Below are 21,162 nucleotides of genomic sequence, written 5' to 3'. Positions count from 1 at the left end.
TCTCTCCTCCCAAAAATTGGTAATGCATGAGAAAAATGATGTTACAACAAGCCTAATTAACAAACTAAAAGTTAAAAAAATATTTTCAAGTTTCTATCTGGATTTGTATTTTATTGCACGTAATTGTCACAGTTTAATTTAAAAATTGCCAATAAAATAATTCCCTGAATTTTGAATCTCAAGAAAGGAAATCATCCCTGACAACATTTGTGGAATAGATATTTTGTGAATTCTGGCTTGGTTAATAAATTTGCAAGTCGTAACGTTGGTTTGCTTAATATCTGTATTTAATGGAAGTAGGTTAATTAATATGCTGCATATTGTTGATTGTTATCAATGTGAGATCTAGCTCAAAATGAAGTTTTGGTCACTGTTCTTGCAAAGACACAGTTCATAATTCAGAGGAGAACGCTGGAAAGATTGTCTGGATTCTAGATTATTGAGCTCTATCCATTCTTGTTGGAGGTCGAGACCTTTCTCTATGCATCCGTTATTTAATCCGCCTAAAATGTCAAAAATATTATCCACCATGTAACTTTTATTAACAGCATGTTAAATTACTTGAGAGCGATGGATTTAATATTTTATTACAGAAAATTAATTATAATAGTCATGCATATCTGTGACTAAAGCCACGTTTGCACTAGGGAAAAGGATATAATTTGGAATTCTTGTAGCTTATTAAAAGAAAACAATCATCTTGGCAAAAATAGGAAATACACATAGATTTGTCAGTATTTATAATGGCAAAAAGATTGGTTAATGTCTTGGGTGGAGAAACACCAATTGCTTCAGGCTTCCAATCCATCTGTAATTGGACGAGGTGGTGAGCTATTTTTGCAGCTTTTGAGATTGAAAAGCAAGCAGCTTTCTAGCTTGGAAATAATAGTGGAATACCTTCTAACTCCAGTCCTATATAGTCCCTTTCCATGCCTTTTTGCTCCTAGTATCATCCGTGGTATACTGTTGCAGATTTTCCATATCCCACGAGATAGATATTTATTTAGACCAAAGTTATATTTTGATTCTTTGTTAATGGGTAAAAAAATGTATTTTAACTGGTTGAAGTGACAGTTTAAACTTTTCAAAACAGGCATCTTGTTGACAAAGTAATGCTTCAATTTTCTCGTGCAACCGCGGCTTCCCCTTTCCCCTTCCCAACATTCTTTGGAACTAAATTGAAATCAAAGCCTTTCTCCTTGAATGATCCATAATGTGGTTTCAGTTCAAGAGCAAAATCAGTGTTATTAGATGTCACCATTCTTTATTTTAATTCACTCTGAATTGGTTTAGTCTACCTTTTTTGGGCTGATTGCTTTGCAGAAAACAGGTTCTATCCAAAAGTGCTGCTCTTCCATTGAAGTTTTCCCATGGTGTTTTGCTACTTTAAAAGTGCGACATTGTTATGTAATGCACCCTCAACCTTAACGGCTACTGTAGGAAAATCCCTCTCCAAGGAGCTATCCATCACCTACTGGAGTGGAACACTCATTATACCATATAATACATTTAGCAAGGAAGAATTCAGCTATCAGCTTGAAACTCTTTCGAGTCATCAACAGTCACAGATTGCAACTCTTTCGAGTACAATCACAGTTCTTGGTTTCCGGGAGTGGGACATGAACCCACAACCCTCTGATTCAAAGGCGATGGTGCTATGAACTGAGCCACAGCTGACACCTCTAGCTATCAGCTTGAAACTCTTTCGAGTTATCAACAGTCACAGATTGCAACTCTTTCGAGTACAATCACAGTTCTTGGTTTCCGGGAGTGGGACATGAACCCACAACCCTCTGATTCAAAGGCAATGGTGCTATGAACTGAACCACAGCTGACACCTCTAGCTATCAGCTTGAAACTCTTTCGAGTTATCAACAGTCACAGATTGCAACTCTTTCGAGTACAATCACAGTTCTTGGTTTCCGGGAGTGGGACATGAACCCACAACCCTCTGATTCAAAGGCGAGGGTGCTATGAACTGAGCCACAGCTGACACCTCTAGCTATCAGCTTGAAACTCTTTCGAGTTATCAACAGTCACAGATTGCAACTCTTTCGAGTACAATCACAGTTCTTGGTTTCTGGGAGTGGGACATGAACCCACAACCCTCTGATTCAAAGGCGAGGGTGCTATGAACTGAGCAATTATGTAATCAGTGGATTGAGTACTTTCTATTTTTCTCACCCAAAAAAAAAGGCTGCCTTGGTGATAAAAGGCTTTGGCCAACAGAAGCTTATAGATTTTTTTTCTAAGAATGAAGTAGATTTTCATCCCATCTGTATCCCCACTGTTAATTCTTTGCACTTGGCCTGTATTTAATGGAACAGTTGTAAATACTGCACCAACAGAAGTTTCACATTGCAATTTACAGTTACAGATTGGTCTGTCAAGCTCAAAATGGTACACCTACTTGAAGCAAGACACCCAAGTTAATTCAGCACAGTACTAGATGCGCCTTATCTTCTAACCCACTTGCTAGCCTCAACATTGCTTTCACAATTTTGACACAAGCAGACGGTCTCAGGTGACAAAGCTTCCTCCCTGCACTGCTTATGAAGCTCACACTGGCTTCCATAATAGTCCATGTTCAAGGACAGCCTGGACCTATGCAACACCGCATATCCCCCTCAAAGAAATTTAACCCCCTGACCCCAAAATCTACCTGCTCCCCTTCATTGCACAACTAAATAGTTTGGTCTTAAAAATACGACCAAAGTCAAAGTATGGTGCCTGAATAGCAGTGAGCTATTAGAAAACTCTCTTCTCACAAAATGAAAAATTATCAATGCATCACCAAAGCTGCAACCTTACGCACTGATGTTTTTTAAAAATCATGTTGAAGAAGAACAGTGCGCGTGCATGCACACGCGCGCACACACACTTGCATAAAGTACACAAACATTGCAGAAGGATGAAGAAAATAGATTTTCAATCTGGAATGATGACAAATGCATGACATTAAAATTCATTTGGATTATATGGATGAAAATCCATGTCTGTCTTGATTGAAAGATTTATCTCTTTCTTATTAAATAGATCGTGCTGTGCGGTTGACATTTCTGAGCTTCACACAATCACTGCAGGGTCTAGAACACAGAATAGTTGTATTGTTCTTAATAGCTTTTGCATGTCGTCTTATTATATAACCAGGTATAGTGGACAAAGGATTAATCTTAAAGGCAAAGAATAATTCTCCCAAGCTCACTCTACTGATATTGTTAATTCTGTTGATTAATTTTATAAGCACACGGACCTCACTACTCGTGCAGCGCCGTCAGTCAGGAGCTGCAAGATGCAACGAGCTACTCCACATCAGCAACAGATGTAACAGTTGATTAGTATGTGGTATGCAGAAGGTTGAGTTTATTCTATATCTTCCACCCTTTCCTCAGGAGATAAGTCGTCTCCACTCACAGATGTGCCTTTCAACTCCAGCTGTCAGAAGTTTGGGCTGTGACCTGCGGTGTTCTTGCTCTCTCATATAAAAACTCTGCCACAAGAATTCTGTCCTTTTAAATCTATAAAGACACCTTACCAATCCTGGGATCCCAGAAGGGAATATGAGATTGTGGCATTGTGTTATGGTTTTGCTGGGAGTGTGGTGTCAGTGAATTTAAGTATGGAATTAGTAATGGTTGTTAAACCCAACTGCATATGGCTTGTAGTGTCATGGCTATCCTCATTATTTAAACTTAGTAGGAAGGTGAATGTACATAGATAAGTTTCTAAGAAAGAAGTGCTCTGTTAAATCTCTTCCTGTGGAAATTTAACATTAATATCAACATATTTAACTCAAACCAAGTTCATTAGATACATGACACTTCATAAATAGCAGTCAGGAAGTGTTAATAAAGTATTGGATTATTTATGTACTTATCATTATACCCTTTAATCCAGTTCTTTAAAGGAGTTGATCAGAGTAAGCATTAAGTGGCTTTATGGGCAATTTTATTTCTTATTTTATCTTAGTCGCTAGTTAAAGTCACATGATATCGTATACGACTGTGATGCACTATCCCTTCCCATCCTTCTCAAGCTGTCTGCAGCTTTTGATGTGCGTGACCACACTGTCCTCCTGCAATGTCCTTCCTCCTTTGCTCAGCGGAATCAGAGCCTCTTTACCTGGTTCCACTCTTAGCTATTCAAGTGCAGCCAGAATCTCCTACAATGGCTTCTTTCCCTTCGTCCGCACCATTGTCTGGGATCTACTGTATGATATTCAGTCTAGGATGAGCCATGATTTGTTCCAACATTACATTAGGAATATTAAAATCATTGTCTTCAGTCTTGGCCACGGACTCTGCTCACTGGATAATGATTCCATCCGCTCCCTGGCCATTGTCTCAGGCTGGACCAGACTGTTCACAAGCTCAGCAATTTATTTGATCCTCATCTGAGCTTTTAAATCCCTATTCTCTACACCACCTACATCCACCTCCATAATATCACCTGTCACTTTCCCAGTCTCAGCCCACCTGCTGCTGAAACCTTCGTTTATCCGTTTGTTACCTCCGTACTCAATTATTCCAATGCTTTCCTCGTTGACCTCTCATCCTCCACTCTCCTGAAGCATAAACAGATTCAAAACTGCTGTCTACATCATATCCCTCCTCAAGTCCCATTCATCCATCACCCCTAAGCTCAATGATCTACATTGGTTCCCAATCCAGCAGCGCTTCTTCTCGTGTTTAAATTCCTCCATGGCCTTGTTTCTCCCTATCTCGTAAACTCCTTCACCACTACATTGCTTTGAGAACTCTGCGTTCCTACAACTCGAGTCTCTTGTTCATCCTTCACTTCCTTCAGCCCATCATTGGTGACCGTGTCTTCAGCTATTGAGGCGTTAAGCTCTGGAATTCTCTCCCTGAGCTTCTACATCTCTCCTTCCTCATTTAAGACACTTGATAAAACCTATCTCTTTGACCAAACTTTTGGTCACTTGTCTTGAAGACTCCTCTTTTAACTCAGTACCAATTTTTGTCTAATCATGTTCCTGTGAAGGGTCATTTTACTATATTAAAGGAGAAATGTTGTTGTATTTGCTCATATATACTAATTTTGCAGTGAGAGACTTTTAATGCAATATTGCTTTCATTGCTAATGTTTTCTGTACATTATGTTTCATTAATCAGAAGATGAAATGGAGTGAGGTACAAATATTGCAGGATATTACAAACCTCGTCACAAATTTTGATTAAAATACACAACATTGAGTTAGCATGTTTTTAATCAATAATGTCAGACAGTGAAAATATTCCAATTACTCTTGATGAAATATTTTAATCTCTGATTTAATTGAGACAATTACTGCACCCATCCCATTAGTGATGCTATAATTATTACATGGAATTACGCAGGAAAACTCAAACTAAACTGTTTATTGTGAAGTGAGCATCAAAAACTTTTGAATCATCATATCCAAACATGTAAATTAAAAAGGTAAATTGGTAGGTGCAATAGCTGCAAGGGTTAAAAACAGGAATCCCAGCCTGAGAGTCTAAAACAAACTTCAATTCTATTTCATGTTGCCATTTAGCTAGTTTCTCAGACAGACCATTTTTTTTCAACGCTTTCTTCTTTACAATCTGGCCTGAAAGTGTGATGTCATTCACATGGCACCCTGGACCCTGATATTGCTAGGAAGGCCTTACTTTCATGGACACCAACATGCTTCAATCACTATTTCAGAGCATAATCGTCCATACTGATAACTGGTTCTGCATCATAATGATCCAAAGCAGTGTTAGTTGTCTTTGTTCCTTTGTATTCCTCCTTGGAATCAGGTCTCACTAAGAGGAGGTTCATTTTTGATTTAGCTCCTGTAGTTAGTGCACAAGGCTTCTGGCCTTGTCACACTTCTGATGAGTAAAGTAAAAATTAGCTTCCACAGCAGGTGCTTATTGGATTTTGGAAGGCACTTCAGATTATTAATCCTTAGGTCCACTGCTGTTGCTATCTTTGGTGTATTCTATGCATTCAGTCAAATCTGCAACGAAAGAGCTTTTAATGTGAACAATTTATCTGACCGGGTCATCATCTGTGACAGTTAGAACAAAATAAATAGCACAATGTGGATAAAGCCATGAAGCAGGAAACATGCATCTCTTCCCCTAAGGAGCTTTCAGTTACATATCTGCAGGGCTGTTGTAAGGCTTCCAAGCTAATAATTTGATAAATTCAGCAGAAGTGAGCACTGCTTCTGCTTGGCTTTGATAGGGAATTTATTTCTAAGCAGTCATTGAGCCATCTTCAATGTGGAGTTCAATCCAGTTAAATCACCTTGTAACAATAGACTTTTTTTTTCTGTCCATTTGTAGCTCATTGTAACTATTGTTCAACATTATTAGTTGGACTATGCATGAAATGACCCACAAATATTCTATGTTTTGCTGTTCAGTTTTGAAATTGGCAGTACTAAGTGTTATTATGATTGATCACTGAGCTCAAATGTCATAAGATTGGCTGCTGCTATCACGTGTGCATCCTCAATACCAATTGTTACCTTGCCTTGTATACATTGTTCTTCGCAACATCAAAGAAATATATGGGCATGTTTCAGCATAGTTTCTCTTTGGCATCAAGTTCTACCTCACCACTGCCTCACTCGATCCTTCCGCTGACTTTGTGTTGTCAAACTGCTTGTTCAATATACAGTCTGGGATGAGCCAAATTTTCCTCCAGCTCACCATTGGGAAAACCGAAGACCGAAGGCATCTGTCTCGATGTCAATCTGTCTGGATTAATGTCAATTTTTATGTAATTACCCACATGAAATGCCTTGGAACTCTTAACTATGTTAAAGATGTTATATAAATACAAATAGTTGTTGTCACTGCTTTAATGTTGGTGCGTAAGACTCTAGTGTCTAAGCTGCATCAATCAGATGTACAGTGATTCCAAAATAGTGGTAATTGCTCACAATCTGGTAATCACCAGTCAAAGTAACAGCTGCCACTTTCTTCAGTAGCGCTGATGTTGGAGTCTTGATTGTTATCTGGATTGTCTTTGTGAGAGAGTGTATCCTCAGGAAAGGAAGATTTAAAGACTGATGGTGGGTGAAGGTGCTATCTGAATAACATCTCTCAGCCCTGTGTTCACAATGTTGATGGGTCTGCAATAAGTAAATCTCCACTTTCCAATAATATTAGTTATACAGTTATACTTGGCTTCATTCATGGACCTGCAGCGATACTAATTTCTAATAGAGTACCTTTCGAGAAACTGATGAGTTTGGTTTGTATTTTTGTTGCCTTAACTTCACATCACTCTGTAACTTCTCTTAATTCCACCACTCATTTCCTCTGTGATCCCACTTCACATATCATTGATCCCACCCTGATTCAACTTCTCATCAGACAAATACTTCTTGACACTTGGCACAGTGGACACTTGCACTGTCGAGAGTTCCCTGTCCTCAGACTTTTTCCTTCTGCCCTTCAAAAGTGACATGATCACGTTCTCTCCTCAAATATCTCACCCTTGACCTCTTTGTTACTCCCAAACCTCTCTTTACCCTCTAAGATCTTAAAACTTAGCATTGCCACCTTATAATGGGCTTCCTTCCCATCATTTCTGGTTTGAATCCCTTCATTCTGGTTTTTCTGCTGCCCATAGCATTGAAACAGCCCCAGTTAGAGTCACTAGCGACATTCTGTGTGACTGTAGTATGCTAGTCTTCATTATTTTCCACAGCCTCATGGCGTTGCTTAGCACAGCCAGTTCTGTCATCCACTTATTATCTTCTAGGCACTGCCTTCACCCGTGCCAACCCTATCTGTCCACCCTAGCCAATTGTTAGATCAAAGTGAAGGGTTCTCCTTCTGCCCAAGTATTTCTCTCATGTGTGCCCCAAGTTTTTATCCTTGAGATATATAGCAACAACACTTAGCTCTACCTCCCCACCATCATCCTTAACTCTGACCACAATGGTGGTCTGATATCAAGTTGTAGATGAGCAGGCACTTTCTCCAAATTGCCTTTGGCAAGTCCAAAGCTATCCACTTGTTTCCCACCAAGAACTCCATCCTTGTTCCTAATTTTGCCTCCTTACATGAATGCTCAACTCTGGCTGAACCTAACAGTGTGAAACTTCTGATTCTGAACTGGGTTTTTAAATTCCACAGTCCAGCATCCAAGGTAGTTTTGTTCTAAAGTCTGCAACAGTGCCTGATTCTGCTCCCATCTTAACTGAAAAGCTCATCTACACCAATGTCACTTGCTAACTTCCCAAATTCCACTCTACATAAGCTACAATTTGCCCAAAATACTGCTGCCCATAACCTATTCCACTCCTGCTTCTCTATAACCTTTGTTCACTCCAACCCTCAGTGGCTTTACGGGGAGAATTCATGGAAGAGTAAGTTCAAAAGCCGTGAGAGAAATGTCAAGACTGTAGAGCAACAGTGATGTGGATAACAAAATAAGCATAGTGCGTGAGGAAGGGACAGAGAACTTAACAAAGACATTGGGATATTAGTGATTAGGATGACATCAGGGAGAATAGAAAAACATTAAATCTAAAGGCATTACATTTGAATGCATGAAGCGTTCACAAAAAACGGATGAATTAACAATGCAGAATTTAATGGGTTGTTCTAGTAACCATTACAGAGATGTGATTTCAGGGCAAAGTGGAAAACGGAGAGACGTTGCCCTGATAAAGATTGGGATAAAGACAGTAGAAGAAAAGATCTTGGTTCAGAAAATTAAAATGCAGAATCACTTTGGGTGGTGCTAATAAATCACAAGGGCAGAAAACCCTTATGGAAGTAGTTTATCGGGCTCCAAATAGTAGTTGTAGTTTTGGGCACAGTATAAATCAGGAAATTAGGAAGGTGCACGTAACAAGTGTAATACAATTATTATGGGGGACTTGAAGCTTCATATAGACTAATGTTATGATCGCCTCGGGGAAGCAGTAAACTAAACTAATCAATTTTACCAGACAATCCCAAATCAAGAAATTACCAACAAGTTTTCGCTTTTGTGACTTTAACAAGAATCAAAACCAATGCAAATTAACAGGCAAATGATTCTTCAAATAAAAAGGTAAATTTCACTTTAAATAGTCGATACAACAAAGATACGTCTTAGACAACCACAAGCACCCACGTAACTCCCTGCACACATGTTGGCACCATGTGTAATCTCCCAGTCTTTCCAACTCGGATCGATTCGGCTCTTGAGTCACATTCATCCAAGGTCCAGGATACCATTAACACATGTCTACAAACCTTCTCTTTCTCGGGTCATGTCAGTATCAAACAGCATTCCAGAGTTCTTTTTCAACCGACCAACCAACAACATCCAGTTCACGATCTGGTCCTCTGATACAAAATCACAGCTGTTTCATATGACTCAGCTATTCACACCGCTTTTTAAGATTCAGCCTCTTTTAGCTCATTCATACATCGCTTCCCTGAGAGCTTCTGGAATTCTGTTTTTCTTAATGTCAAACAGAGAGCCAACCTTTTCATTAGAGAGCTTTGCTGGCTTCTCCTCAAACAAACTCTGTGTTCCTTTCTCTATCTCTGTCTGCTTTCACTTGTGTATGCATCTACGTGCTGATTGTCTTCTGTCTACAGATCTCCTTTGTCTTGCAATTCTATGTGCCTGAGCACATGGCTTTTGTATCTTAACTTCCTTCCTGTAAGTGCTGCTTCCAGGTCAACAGTCGCGAGGTCACAGGGACCAGTATTCTTATTGTTCAAGAAAACTACAATTGATTCCTTTACTATTGATGCAAACTCTGAAAGTTCTTTTCAAACCTCTTTAAAAACAATTGCAGATTCCACAGACATTTTAAATAAATTAGTTTCCTTACTATACTGCTTCCGGGTCAAAGCTTATAACTCTGAGCAAACCACATTTGCAGTAATAGTGTGAAAGACAACTTCATGGAATGCATTTAGCATATCTTTCATAGATCAATTTCTCAAGCAACCAACTAGGGAACAGATCTTGTATTGTGCAATTTTACAGAGTAATCTAATGGCCTTGTAGTAAAGAAGCCTCTGGGGAAGAATAATCATGACATGATCGAGCATGAGAATGATTTAGTGAAGTCTGAAGCAAGCGTCTGAAATCTGGACAAAGCAAACAATGTAGGTTTGAGGAGTGAGTTGGCTAACTAAATTGAGAAACTGGACTAAAAGATATGGCACTAGACAAGCATGAATATATATTTAAGGAATGAATTCATAATTTGGAATGAATGTCAATTTCCTGAGGGAATACAACCCCCATGGGGAAAGTTGTCCAGCCGTGGCTAACAAACAAAGTTAAAGATAGTATTAAATTTAAGGAAGAGGTCAGAAAGAATATTGAACCTGAGGATTGGGAGTATTTTAAAATTCAGCACAAGATTAGAAATTGAAGAAATGAACAAGGACATAAAATCAGATTGCAAAAGCTTCTATAAGTATATAAAAATGATGATAATAGCAAAAGTGACCATGGGCCTCTTGGAGACAGAGATAGAGACAGAAGAAATGGGGAATAAGGAAATGGCAGTCATTAAAAAAAAATTTTGTATCTGCCTTCACAGTAGAAGACACAAAAAAAAAAATCCCAGAAGTAGTGCAGAATCAAGGGTCTAGTGAAAATCAAGAAATTAAGGAAATTGGTATTAATGAAGATATATTACTGGAAAAATTAATGGGACTAAAAGCTGACAAATCCGCTGAACCTTATGGCCCACACTCTAGAATTTTGAAAGAGGTGCCTACGGAGATAGTGGATACATCGGTTTGATCTTCCAAAATTCCCTAGATTTTAGAATGGACCCAATGGATTAGAAGATAACAAACGTAATCCTATTCTTCAAGAAAGGTGGGGGAGATAAATCGGGGAACTACAGACCAGTTAACCTGCAACCAGTGACAGGGAAAATGCTGGAATCTATTAATAGGGGCATGATAACAGGGTACTTAATCATCATTTGATTGAGCAGAGTCAATTTGAAAGGGAAATCACGTTTGACAAATCTGTTAGCATTTTTGAGACTGTAACTAGCAGGGTGGATAAGCTGGAACCAGTGGGTATAGCGTACAGTAAACATTCAATAATGTGCCACAAGAGGTTAATGCGCAAAATTGGGATTCATGGGATTGGAGGTAATATGTTACCTTGGACTGACGATTAGTCAATAGACAGATAACAGAGAGTAGGAATAAACAGACATTTTCTGGTTGGCAGGCTGCAAGTAGCTGGACACCACAAAGATCAGTACCTGGGCCTCAGCTATTTATAATGTATATCAGTGACTTAAATGATGGGCCTGAGTGCAATTATCCAAGTTTGCTGTTGATACAAAGATGCCACAAAAATTGGGCATGTAGTTGATAGTGAAGGGGATAGCTGTCGTCTCCAGAACAATATCAATAGTTTGGTCGAGTGGGCGGAGAAGTGGCAAATGGAATTCAACCTGGAAAAGTGTGAGATAATGCATTTGGGCAGGGCAAACAAAGCAAGGGTATACTCAATAAACAGGAAGGGTTGAGGAAGTGAGAGACCTTAGAGTGCATGTCCACAGGGTCCTTGAAGGTGGTCAAGAAAGCATATGAAATGCTTTCCTTTATTGGGCGAGGTATTGAATACAAAAGCAGGGATGTAATGATGGAACTGTATAAAAAGTGCTGGTTAGGCCACAACTGGAATTTTGTGTACAGTTCTGGCCACCACATTACAGGAAGGACATAACTGCTCTGAAGAGAGTACAGAGGAGATTTACAAGAATGTTGCCAGGGCTTGAAAATAGCAGCTATGAGGAAAGATTGGATAGCCTAAGGCTGTTTTCCTTGGGACAGAGGAGGCTAAGGGATGACCTAATTGAGGTGTACAAAATTATGAGGGGCCTAGATAGGATAGACAAGAAAGACTTGTTTCCCCTAGCTGAGGGGCCAATTACCAGGGGGCGTAGATTTAAGGTGATTGGTAGAAGGATTAGAGGGGACATGAGGAAAAACGTTTTCACTCGAGCGGTGGGTGCCTGGAATTCACTGCCTAAGTCAGAAATGCTCAACTCATTTAAAAGGAACCTGGATTTGAAGTGCTGTAACCTGCAAGGCTAAGGATCAGGCGTTGGAAAGTGGGATTAAAATGAGCGGCTAGTTTCTTTTTTCTTTTTTTGGCTGGTGCAGACATGATGGGCTGAATGGCCTCTTTCTGTCCATAACTTTTCTATTGTTCTGTGCCCAGTCATTTAGTATATTCAAGTCAGAGATTGATAGATTTTTCGATACTAAGGGAATCAAAGGATGTGGAAATAATGCAGGAAGATACAGCTAAGTTAGAAGTTAAGTCATGATCCGACTGAATGGCGGTTCAGGGTCAAAGGGCTAAAATGGCCTACTCCTCCTATTTCCCACGTTCTTCTGACTCCCATTTCCCAAAGCATTAAATTCAAAATGCTGTCCTACTTTACAAGTCCCTCCACAGCCTGGACTGTCCCTACCTCTGCAACCTCCTGCAGTCTACATGCAAGGGAGCGTTTCTGCTTTTCCGGCAATGGCCTTATTTAGGTTCCCTCTCTCTGGGTTCCAGCTCTGTTGCAAGAATCTTTAGCTGTCTTGGCTACACAGATTGGAGTACTCTTCCTAAACCTCTCTCCCTTGCTTATCTTTCTTCAAGGCTCCTCAAAACTGTATAGAATATATTCTGAGCCTCCTCCTCCTCCATTCGTTACTTGGCTTCTGGTTCCATCTGTGTGATGAGTGCTGATTAATTTTATTAAGATTTATAGGTGCAAGTAGCTTTGTTTCTGTAAAATACATTATTGCTCGAAAATGTGAATGTATATTTTAGTATATTTTCCTTTTATGTTTAATAAGATATTCCTTCCTTATGTAGTACAGCTTTAATTCAGCCATAATTCAACAGTGGAGTTTGAAAAACCTATTATTTCCTGTATTAGCTGTATGGTTTATACATCAGGGAATTTTAAAGATAAAGAAGTTCACTCTGTGGTTTTCCAATCCCCTTCTCAATCCCAATGCTGGGTTCCTGATAACAACAAAGAACTTTCTTTTGTGTTTGTCAAAATGAGGGATGGTATTAATTAATTTCCAATTTAGAGTATGATCATAGACACATTTCAGTTGCCTTTGTAGGATGCTGGATTGCTGACATTTTGGTGGGCACTTACTGTACTGTGTGAGCTTTTGAGATTTCTATAATTAAAAGCATGCAAGTTAGCATTTTATTGGCATATATTTGTTCTGGAGTGAGTTAGTAATGGTGGAATAAAGTAAGTTTTCATCTCAGAATATTTGCTCAGTATATTGAGCTCAGCTCACAAAGTTTTCAAATTTATCTGAAGTCATTGGAAAATGATTTGAATCTTCCAAATGGGTTTTGTGGAATGCCCATATTTCATGGATTCTACAGCTCATGGCATACACAGCCTTTTTGGTGGTGTTGATTCTAATTTGCTAGGAGGAGAGAGTAGATAGACTTTAAAAAAACATGACCAGCAAGTTTGGTAAACCAAGCATCAGCCTTGGCTCAGTGATGGCACACTCACTCTGAATCAGAAAGTTGGCAGTTCAAGACCCACTCCAGAGACTTGAGCACAAAATGTAGCACAATAGTAAAGGTGTTTGCACTGAACAGTGATGCCACATTTTTGTGTGCCCACCCCCCATAGGATATAGCCTGATTATAAATGGAAAGTATGTAATAAAAACCCATAGGGTACAAATTATATCCTACAATTGGGCTGACCTGATTCCCCAAAAGTATGAATCAGATCCCACAGCTCTTAATCATGTATTTCTCTTATATCTCACATTACCAAAAAGGAAGAATTAGAAGAAATGAATGGGTATGGAATTCTATTGATTGTGGGCCAGTTCATGACACTTTACATTATCACCATTAAGTATAGGTAAATGTTTTGTGAAGATATCTTGTGGAGTAACAACTTTACTTTTTGTTTAATATTCTCTTCTGTTATAATTTAACAGTGTCCATTTCCCAGTAATCGGATACAGATTATTTTCTAGTAAATGTCCAATAATCCTGTTGGAATTTTGATTCTCCAGCAAAGGTATCATTATACATCAGCTGATTAGAGAACTCTGTCCTGGACTTTCAATGTCTGCCAAATCACTCCTTATGAAGGAACAACACAGTGGTTGGGATTAAGGAATTGACAAATTAGTTTCTGTTCATGTTTTTAATTTCACATTTTGCTATTTACTGCTCACATATTAGGCCTGACTTATCTCATTTTTCCTTTATATGCCAGGACACTTAGGCTCTGACTAAGCTTGGACCTATAGATGTTCAAATTAGCACTGGTGTCAATGGGCAATCTTGTTCCTTACATTAAAAAATGTGGAATAGCAGGGAATAAACTAAACTGTCAAATTTTCTGGAGATTAACACCATCCACTCTGTACGGAGCAGTGGCACCTAAGGTAGTTGTGCAACATAAATACCCTGTCACAAGTATTCTGCAATAGCAACCTGAACAAAATTACATCGTCTAAATAATCATGAGGTACCGTGACATCGGTAAACCTAATCAAAACATGCCACCTTCTGTAAAACTTATCACCACTATTTTTCTAATTACTACAAAGCATTGCTTAAGGGATCACTCTTGTCCGTCACACTAATTCAACCAAATGACGCATGCTGGAAGGAACTTTGAAAATAAATTTGCAGGCTGCCAATTGTAGCAAGCTGGGGGTTAATGCTGGTGGCAGGGGTGGCTGCAGATTGAATCAGTTTGGGAACGGGAAGTGTGGCTGCTGATTGGCCTGCATCCAGAAAGGAAAGAGGGGATTCTGCAGTATTGTCCAGTTTGAGAAGAAGGGTTGGAGTGAGGGGATGCTGCAAATTAGGGCAGTCAGGAAGAAGAAAGGTTGATGCAAACTAGAGTGTATGGGAAAGGGAGGGGTTTCTGCAGATTAGAAGTGAGGAAGAGTTGCTGCTAGGTGATCGGGATGGTTCAGTTTGGAGCTGTTAAGTGGGTTGCTACAGATTGGAGATGTTGGAGAAGATTAGGGAGAGTTCCTACCGATTGGGATAGTGTTGATAGGTTGCAACAGACTGGAGGAGGTTGGTTGAAGTGGAGAGTTGTTGCTGGTTGGAAGAGATTGAGGCCTTTGCAGTTAGTTTTAGGTTACTTGTTTGGCATTGAAATGAATAATTACGATATAAAGTATGTACTGAGATGCCTTTCTAAGGAAATACCTATATATAGCCATTAGGCAACCTCCATTCAGGTAACAGAGACACTGAAATCTGATATGCTAGTTGTGATTGTTGATTTGTTGTGGAATACATTTATGACCTTAGGAAAGCCATGAATGTCATCGCTTAAGTTCTATCTAAGAGCTAATGTGTAGCTTTCAGCAACAACAACTTATGTATATAGCACCTTTAGTTAATGAAATGTCCCATGGTCCTTCATAAGAACAGAAAATTTTGTTGGGTTTACACAAACAAACCTTTGAAGATGGCAGGCCAAGTTGAGAAGGCTTTAAAAAGTATACAGAATCCTGGGGTATAAATAGAGACATAGCATACAAAAGCAAGGAAGTTATGCAAAACTTTATAAAATCACTGGTTAGGCCATAGCTCTCTAATTGTGCCCAATTTTAGGTACCACACTTTATGAAAGATGTCAAGACCTCAGAGCATGCAGTTGCAATTTAGGTGAATGGTGTCAGGGATGAGGGACTTCCGTTATGTGGAGAGACTAGATGAACAGGAATTTATCTTCTTAGAACAGAGATGGTTAAGGGGAGTTTTAATACATGTGCTCAATTATGAAGGATTTTGATAAGAGTAGGATGGGAAAACCTGTTTCACCTGACAGAAGGGTCAGAGGACACTGATTTGAGATAATCAACAGAGGAATGGTTTGGGAGGGCAGGAGATGGAAATGAGGAGGAATTTTTTAGACAAGTTATGAGCTGAAATGCACTACCTGAAGGAATCATGAAAGCAGATTCAACAATAGCATTCAAAGGAGCATTACATAAATATTTGCAAAGGAAAGATTTGTTGAGCTATGGGAAAATGCAGGAGATGGGACTAAATAGGTAGCATTTTTAAAGAGCCAACATAGGCCTCCTTCTGTGCGTTGTGATTTCAAAATATGGAATCAATTCTATGTTAAGCATTTGAACTAATTAAGCATGTGGAGCTCCGAGGAAGAAAGCAGTGGATCTTAACCGGTATTCTGTCTCCTCTTTTCAGTGCATCGAAATTGGAGACTGAACACAATTGGGAACAACTGTCGGAGCCTGTTTCCTCCCATCACAGCAACAGGAACAATGAAAGACCTGGGTAAAACTAGCTCAAATGTTCTGCTTTGGGTTTACATAGTTTTACTTTAGACTTAGTTATTTGAGCTCTTGCTTTGAAGTGCACAAGACTATATTATATATGTCAGAATGCACAATAAGTAACAAGCTGCAGTAAAGAAAAAACTGAATGAACATTCATATTCCAAGAGCTGGCGTAGGCACAACAGGCAAACTGGATGCCTCCTGTTCTAGTCGATTGTTCACTAATACATAGTTTTGGGACTGAAGAGGATGACAAGCAGCAGAACAGAACACCCATCGGTGTAGAGTTGATGAATCTCCATTGATCAAGGCAGTAGATTCTGAGTGATAGGTAGTACTGGGATGAGCTAACTGATGCAAGATAATGCAGATGACATGGAACTCGGGGAATTAATTAGGTAGGATTGGAGTGATGAAGAGCCCTTGAATTTGTTACATTAAGATGGTAATTTAACTACTCTACCACCTAGATATTAGGTCGTTTGGAAAACAAATTGTTTTATTTTGTATGTATACCGGAATTCACAGCAAACATTTGGCATCCCAGTTAATTGATTCCCTATAAAATGCATAACATTACTAATGTGAATTTGTGAACAGAAAATCAGCACATCATTTTTGAATCTGTAAAAATGGATCTTTCAGCTTAACTGGGAGGATGTAATGGATATTAAGCTTTCTGTGACCCAGACCTTTAATGATTACTGAAGTTAGCTGGTTTACTGAGTTCCCTATCGTGTAGACTTTTTCAGTTGTGTTGTAAAGATTCTTTTATGAAACAGAGCTTAAGTTAAAACTATGCTTAACCATTTACTAAACCTTCAAATACAGACTGATGAAAGGAATCAGTTGTTGTTGTGACGTAGTAATCTTCATTGTATGTCTTGTTAATGTGGATCACTTTCTAATCTGATTTCAGCAGGGTTCACATAAACAAATCTTTGAAGGTGGCAGGAATCCTGGGCTAATAGATGGAGGCACAGCATACAAAAGCAAGGAAGTTATGCAAAACTTTATAAAATCACTGGTTAGGCCATAGTTGGATAATTGTGGCCAATTTTAGGTACCACATTTTAGGAAAGATAGATGCAATTTAGGAGAATGGTATCAGGGATGAGGTTATACAGAGAGACTAGATAAACAGCAATTGATCATCTGAGAACAGAGATGATTAAGCGGAGATTTAATACAGATGTTCAAAATTATAAACGGTTTTGATAGAGTAGGGAGGGAGAACCTGATAGTTCTGCTGACAGGCTGGTAACCAGAAGGCACAGATGACAATGCTCAGCCCTGGCTCAGTTGAGAGCATTCTTGCCTCAAAAGGGTTGCGGGATCAAGTCTCATTCCAGAGACTTGAGCTCAAAAATCTAGGCTAACATTCCTGTGAGGTACTGGATGATGCTGCACTGTTGGAGGTGCCTTCTTTTTGATGAGACATTAACCAAGGCCCTATCTGCTCTATCAGGTGCACATAAAAGATCCCGTTGCATTATTTGGAAGTAGTACAGGGGAGTTATCCCCACTGGCCTGGCCTGACCAATATTTACCCCTCAATCAACATTCCTAAAACAGATTATCTGGTCATTATCACATTGTTGTTTGTGCAACCTTGTTGTGTGCAAATTGGCTGCCATGTTTTGTACACTACAATAGTGACCACACTTCATTGGCTTTAAAGTGCTTTTGGGTGATCTGAGTCATGAAAGTCACTATATTAATGCAAACTTTTCTTTTTCAGTCAGTTGCATTTTGGGTTTGAGCAAATTGATGGGGGAAATATATCAAATGATACTTTACAAGTACCATTTAATGATTGCTTCAGCTGTGTTAGAGCTGTGGCTTGCCGCCCCAAGTTCCACTCTACGTGGTTAACAAATTTAATGCTCTCTGGGAAATTCTGGATGGGCAATGCATACAGCCTTGTCAATGTCACTCTCATTGCAAAAACAAATATAAAAAAAGAGTAGCCATTTTGGCAATGAAACACATTGAGGAAAATTTTCCCCCGTTGGGGGGGGGTTGGAGTGCATGGGCGGGCGGACGCGCCTCCGATCGGTGCCCCCAATCGGGGGCGTGCCGCCATTTTACGTGGGCGGGCCAATTAAGGCCCGCCCAGCGTGACATCCACCAGGAAACGCTATGTGCTCCCTGTGCAGATGGTGGGGTGGATTCACTCAGCCAGGAGTGCACTCTTTCATGCCCAGATCTCCCTGAGGCTGGCACTGCCTCAGGAAGATCGACTCCAAATTAAAATTTGCAACACAAATGATAGAAAAATTTCCCTGACATGTCCCCTCATGTGACACTGTCACATGAGCTGGGACATATCAAAGAATAAATGTATACATTTTTATTAGATTTTAAAACACTTCATGAAACCTCATCCTGCCCATGTATGAGGTTTCATGAAAAATGCGAAGGCTGACTGGGCCCTTCGCCTGCCCACCAACCTTAAAGTTGGATGGGCAGCTCATTAATTTGAATTAATTAGGTTTTAAATGGCCTTAATAGGCCGTTGACAGTTCAGCGGGTGTGCAGCCGAGTCAGCTGCACAGCCGCCGAACTGAAAATCTAAATGACACGTGGTGACGTCGGGATGCCCACCCAACATCACCTCATGTAATTTTACACGTCGGCGAGCGAGGTCAGGAAAATTCTTCCCATTCTGTATTGAGGCCTAGCGAGGCAGCACCCCATCCTCATGTGCCTTGTTTAGGAAATAAGATCTCTAAAATCTACTGGCTTATACCCAGTCATTTAGTCACCTGAGTTCCAAATTTGTTCAGCATCTTATTTGTCTTGGATAAATTAATGGATATCACTTCCAGTTGTAGCACCACATTAATCAGGCGTTGAATCCCAGTTGCGTGAAATAGAAGAAAATCCCTTAACTATCATTTGGAACAGCAGAAACTCTGTAGCAACTAAGCCTCCAGAGCCAGCCTGCTGAAGCCTGTATTATTGGTATTTGAATACTGAGATTTACACAAGCCTAGACTTAAACTTGACCAGTGCCTTAATACATCGTGCACATTGCACTTGTCAATTGAGAGATTGCTGCAAGATTAAAAGTCTATCTTACACATTATTTGTCAGAAAAATATTCTTTATAATAGTTCATACTTGCTCTGGCTCAAGTTCTTAGCACTAAGCACACACAAATGTGTACTGCCAATTGAATTTTTGATTGAGCAGTATAAGTTAGAATTTTTTCCATAGCTTTTTTTTTAAGAAAGAAGTTTTTATGCTTTAGATTCATTTTGCAGAGCTGTTAAATGGGCTCCCCTGCAAACATTGATGTATCAGTTGTCAAAGCGCATCTGATTTAAAAACATTAAATTCTTTGGTGAGGTAAGCATATCTGTAAAATAATTAGAAGATTTAACATGGTATGAAATGAGGTGGCAAGACCTGGTTTCAGGTTATAATTCTTGACACAATTAGGTTTCTGTTATGACCTGGCACTAGAGAAGTGCAAATAGGGTTGGTAACTTTCTCATGCACCTTCCAGAAGTGAATTACTGGATAGCATTGCAAAGGCCTTTGAAGAAATTCTCCAACCCACCCAGAAAGCTGGGGACATGCACGGTGTGAGAACATTGTGGGAGCCAAAAGAGGAACGGAAAATATAAGTGACGAAACAGCTGTCTGTTGGCAAACATGAGACCTGTTTATTTGGACAAAAATATCTTTAGAATACTTATCTGAGTAATAATTTTGCTACTATTCTAGGCCAAACCGAACATCTTGGAGGACGGACCGAGATATGGGACTAATGAATGCTATTGGCCTCCAGCCTCGCAATCCCGCCCCTTCTGTGACCTCACAAGGAACCCAAACGCCATCACCACAGCTACAGAATGCAGAGACCCAAACTGACAGGGATTTACAGGAAGCTACCACTTCAGGGACCAGTCAGGGTAAGAAACTAGAAATCATAGGAATGATTTGAATAAACTGTAGAAGTACCAAGTGAAAGATTTGACCTTGAATTCAGTTGGGAGATATCAGAAAATCTGATCCCTTGAATTATGCTGTACCTCTCATGACTCCTGTGTTTTTTTTTTAAATAGGTGCGCTAAATTCAATTTATAGCTTTCAAATTCCACCATTTTCTGTGTGCAACTTCACAAGTGCTTAATAGCCAAGGGCAGTAAAGCAGCAGGAATATAAAAGTTGCACCAATCCAGTGCAACAAAATGGCTGAAATAAAAACAGAAAATGCTGGAAAATCTTAGCAGTGTTAACGTTTCGAGTCCATGTGACTCTCCTTCAGAGTTCAAGAGAAGTAGAAATGTGATGGATTTTATGCTGTTTAAGAGGGAGCTGGTGGAGCACAATAGAAGGTCAGTGATAGGTGGGAACTCAGGAGAGATTGACAAAGATGTCATTGACACAGGCCAAAGGGAGTGTTAATGGTAACATTAAAGGCTAAAGAAGGTGCTGATAGTCGCATAAACATAAGATAGCAGAATGTGCTAGTAGCAGAACAAGGGTCAGCACTCTGTGAAAGCACAACATAGAAAAAAGTGACAGATGGCCCTGCAGGGGGGTTGGGGGGGTGTTGGGGGAAAAGGATTTTAAAATATATACCGAAAAATATATAATGAATTTCGGGCTTGGCACGATGTTGAGCTCTTCTTCCATCACCTTCATCTCTGTGCTCACTTCTTCAGGCAGGAGTCCTCCTCCCATTCAACAGATCCTTTCACCTGCTCCAGTATCCTTCCGATACCTGGACCCCTCCCTCTGGCCTCTGACCTGCTCTTGATCTTTTCATTGAGAACTGTTGGTGTGACATCAACCATCTCAATTTCTCTGCTCCTCTCACCCATTCCAACCTGTCTCCTTCTGA

General features: G+C 39.7%; 1 protein-coding gene across 1 annotated transcript in view; it reads left to right on the top strand.

Annotated features, from left to right (window-relative positions):
- The window catches only part of LOC144676772 (activating molecule in BECN1-regulated autophagy protein 1-like), a gene marked incomplete at its 3' end in the record, with an annotated part of 37,213 nt that extends 16,986 nt beyond the window's left edge, over positions 1 to 20,227 (top strand). The window contains exons 2-3 of the mRNA XM_078537090.1: positions 16,213 to 16,302; positions 20,040 to 20,227. Of these exons, the coding sequence (XP_078393216.1) occupies positions 16,213 to 16,302; positions 20,040 to 20,227 (278 nt within the window). The remainder of the gene's footprint in view (positions 1 to 16,212; positions 16,303 to 20,039) is intronic.
- Between the last annotated feature and the right edge of the window lie 935 nt (positions 20,228 to 21,162).

Source organism: Cetorhinus maximus, unplaced genomic scaffold, assembly GCF_964194155.1.
Source record: "Cetorhinus maximus unplaced genomic scaffold, sCetMax3.hap1.1 HAP1_SCAFFOLD_1889, whole genome shotgun sequence".
NCBI lineage: Eukaryota > Metazoa > Chordata > Chondrichthyes > Lamniformes > Cetorhinidae > Cetorhinus > Cetorhinus maximus.
This window is presented reverse-complemented; position numbering and strand designations above follow the sequence as displayed.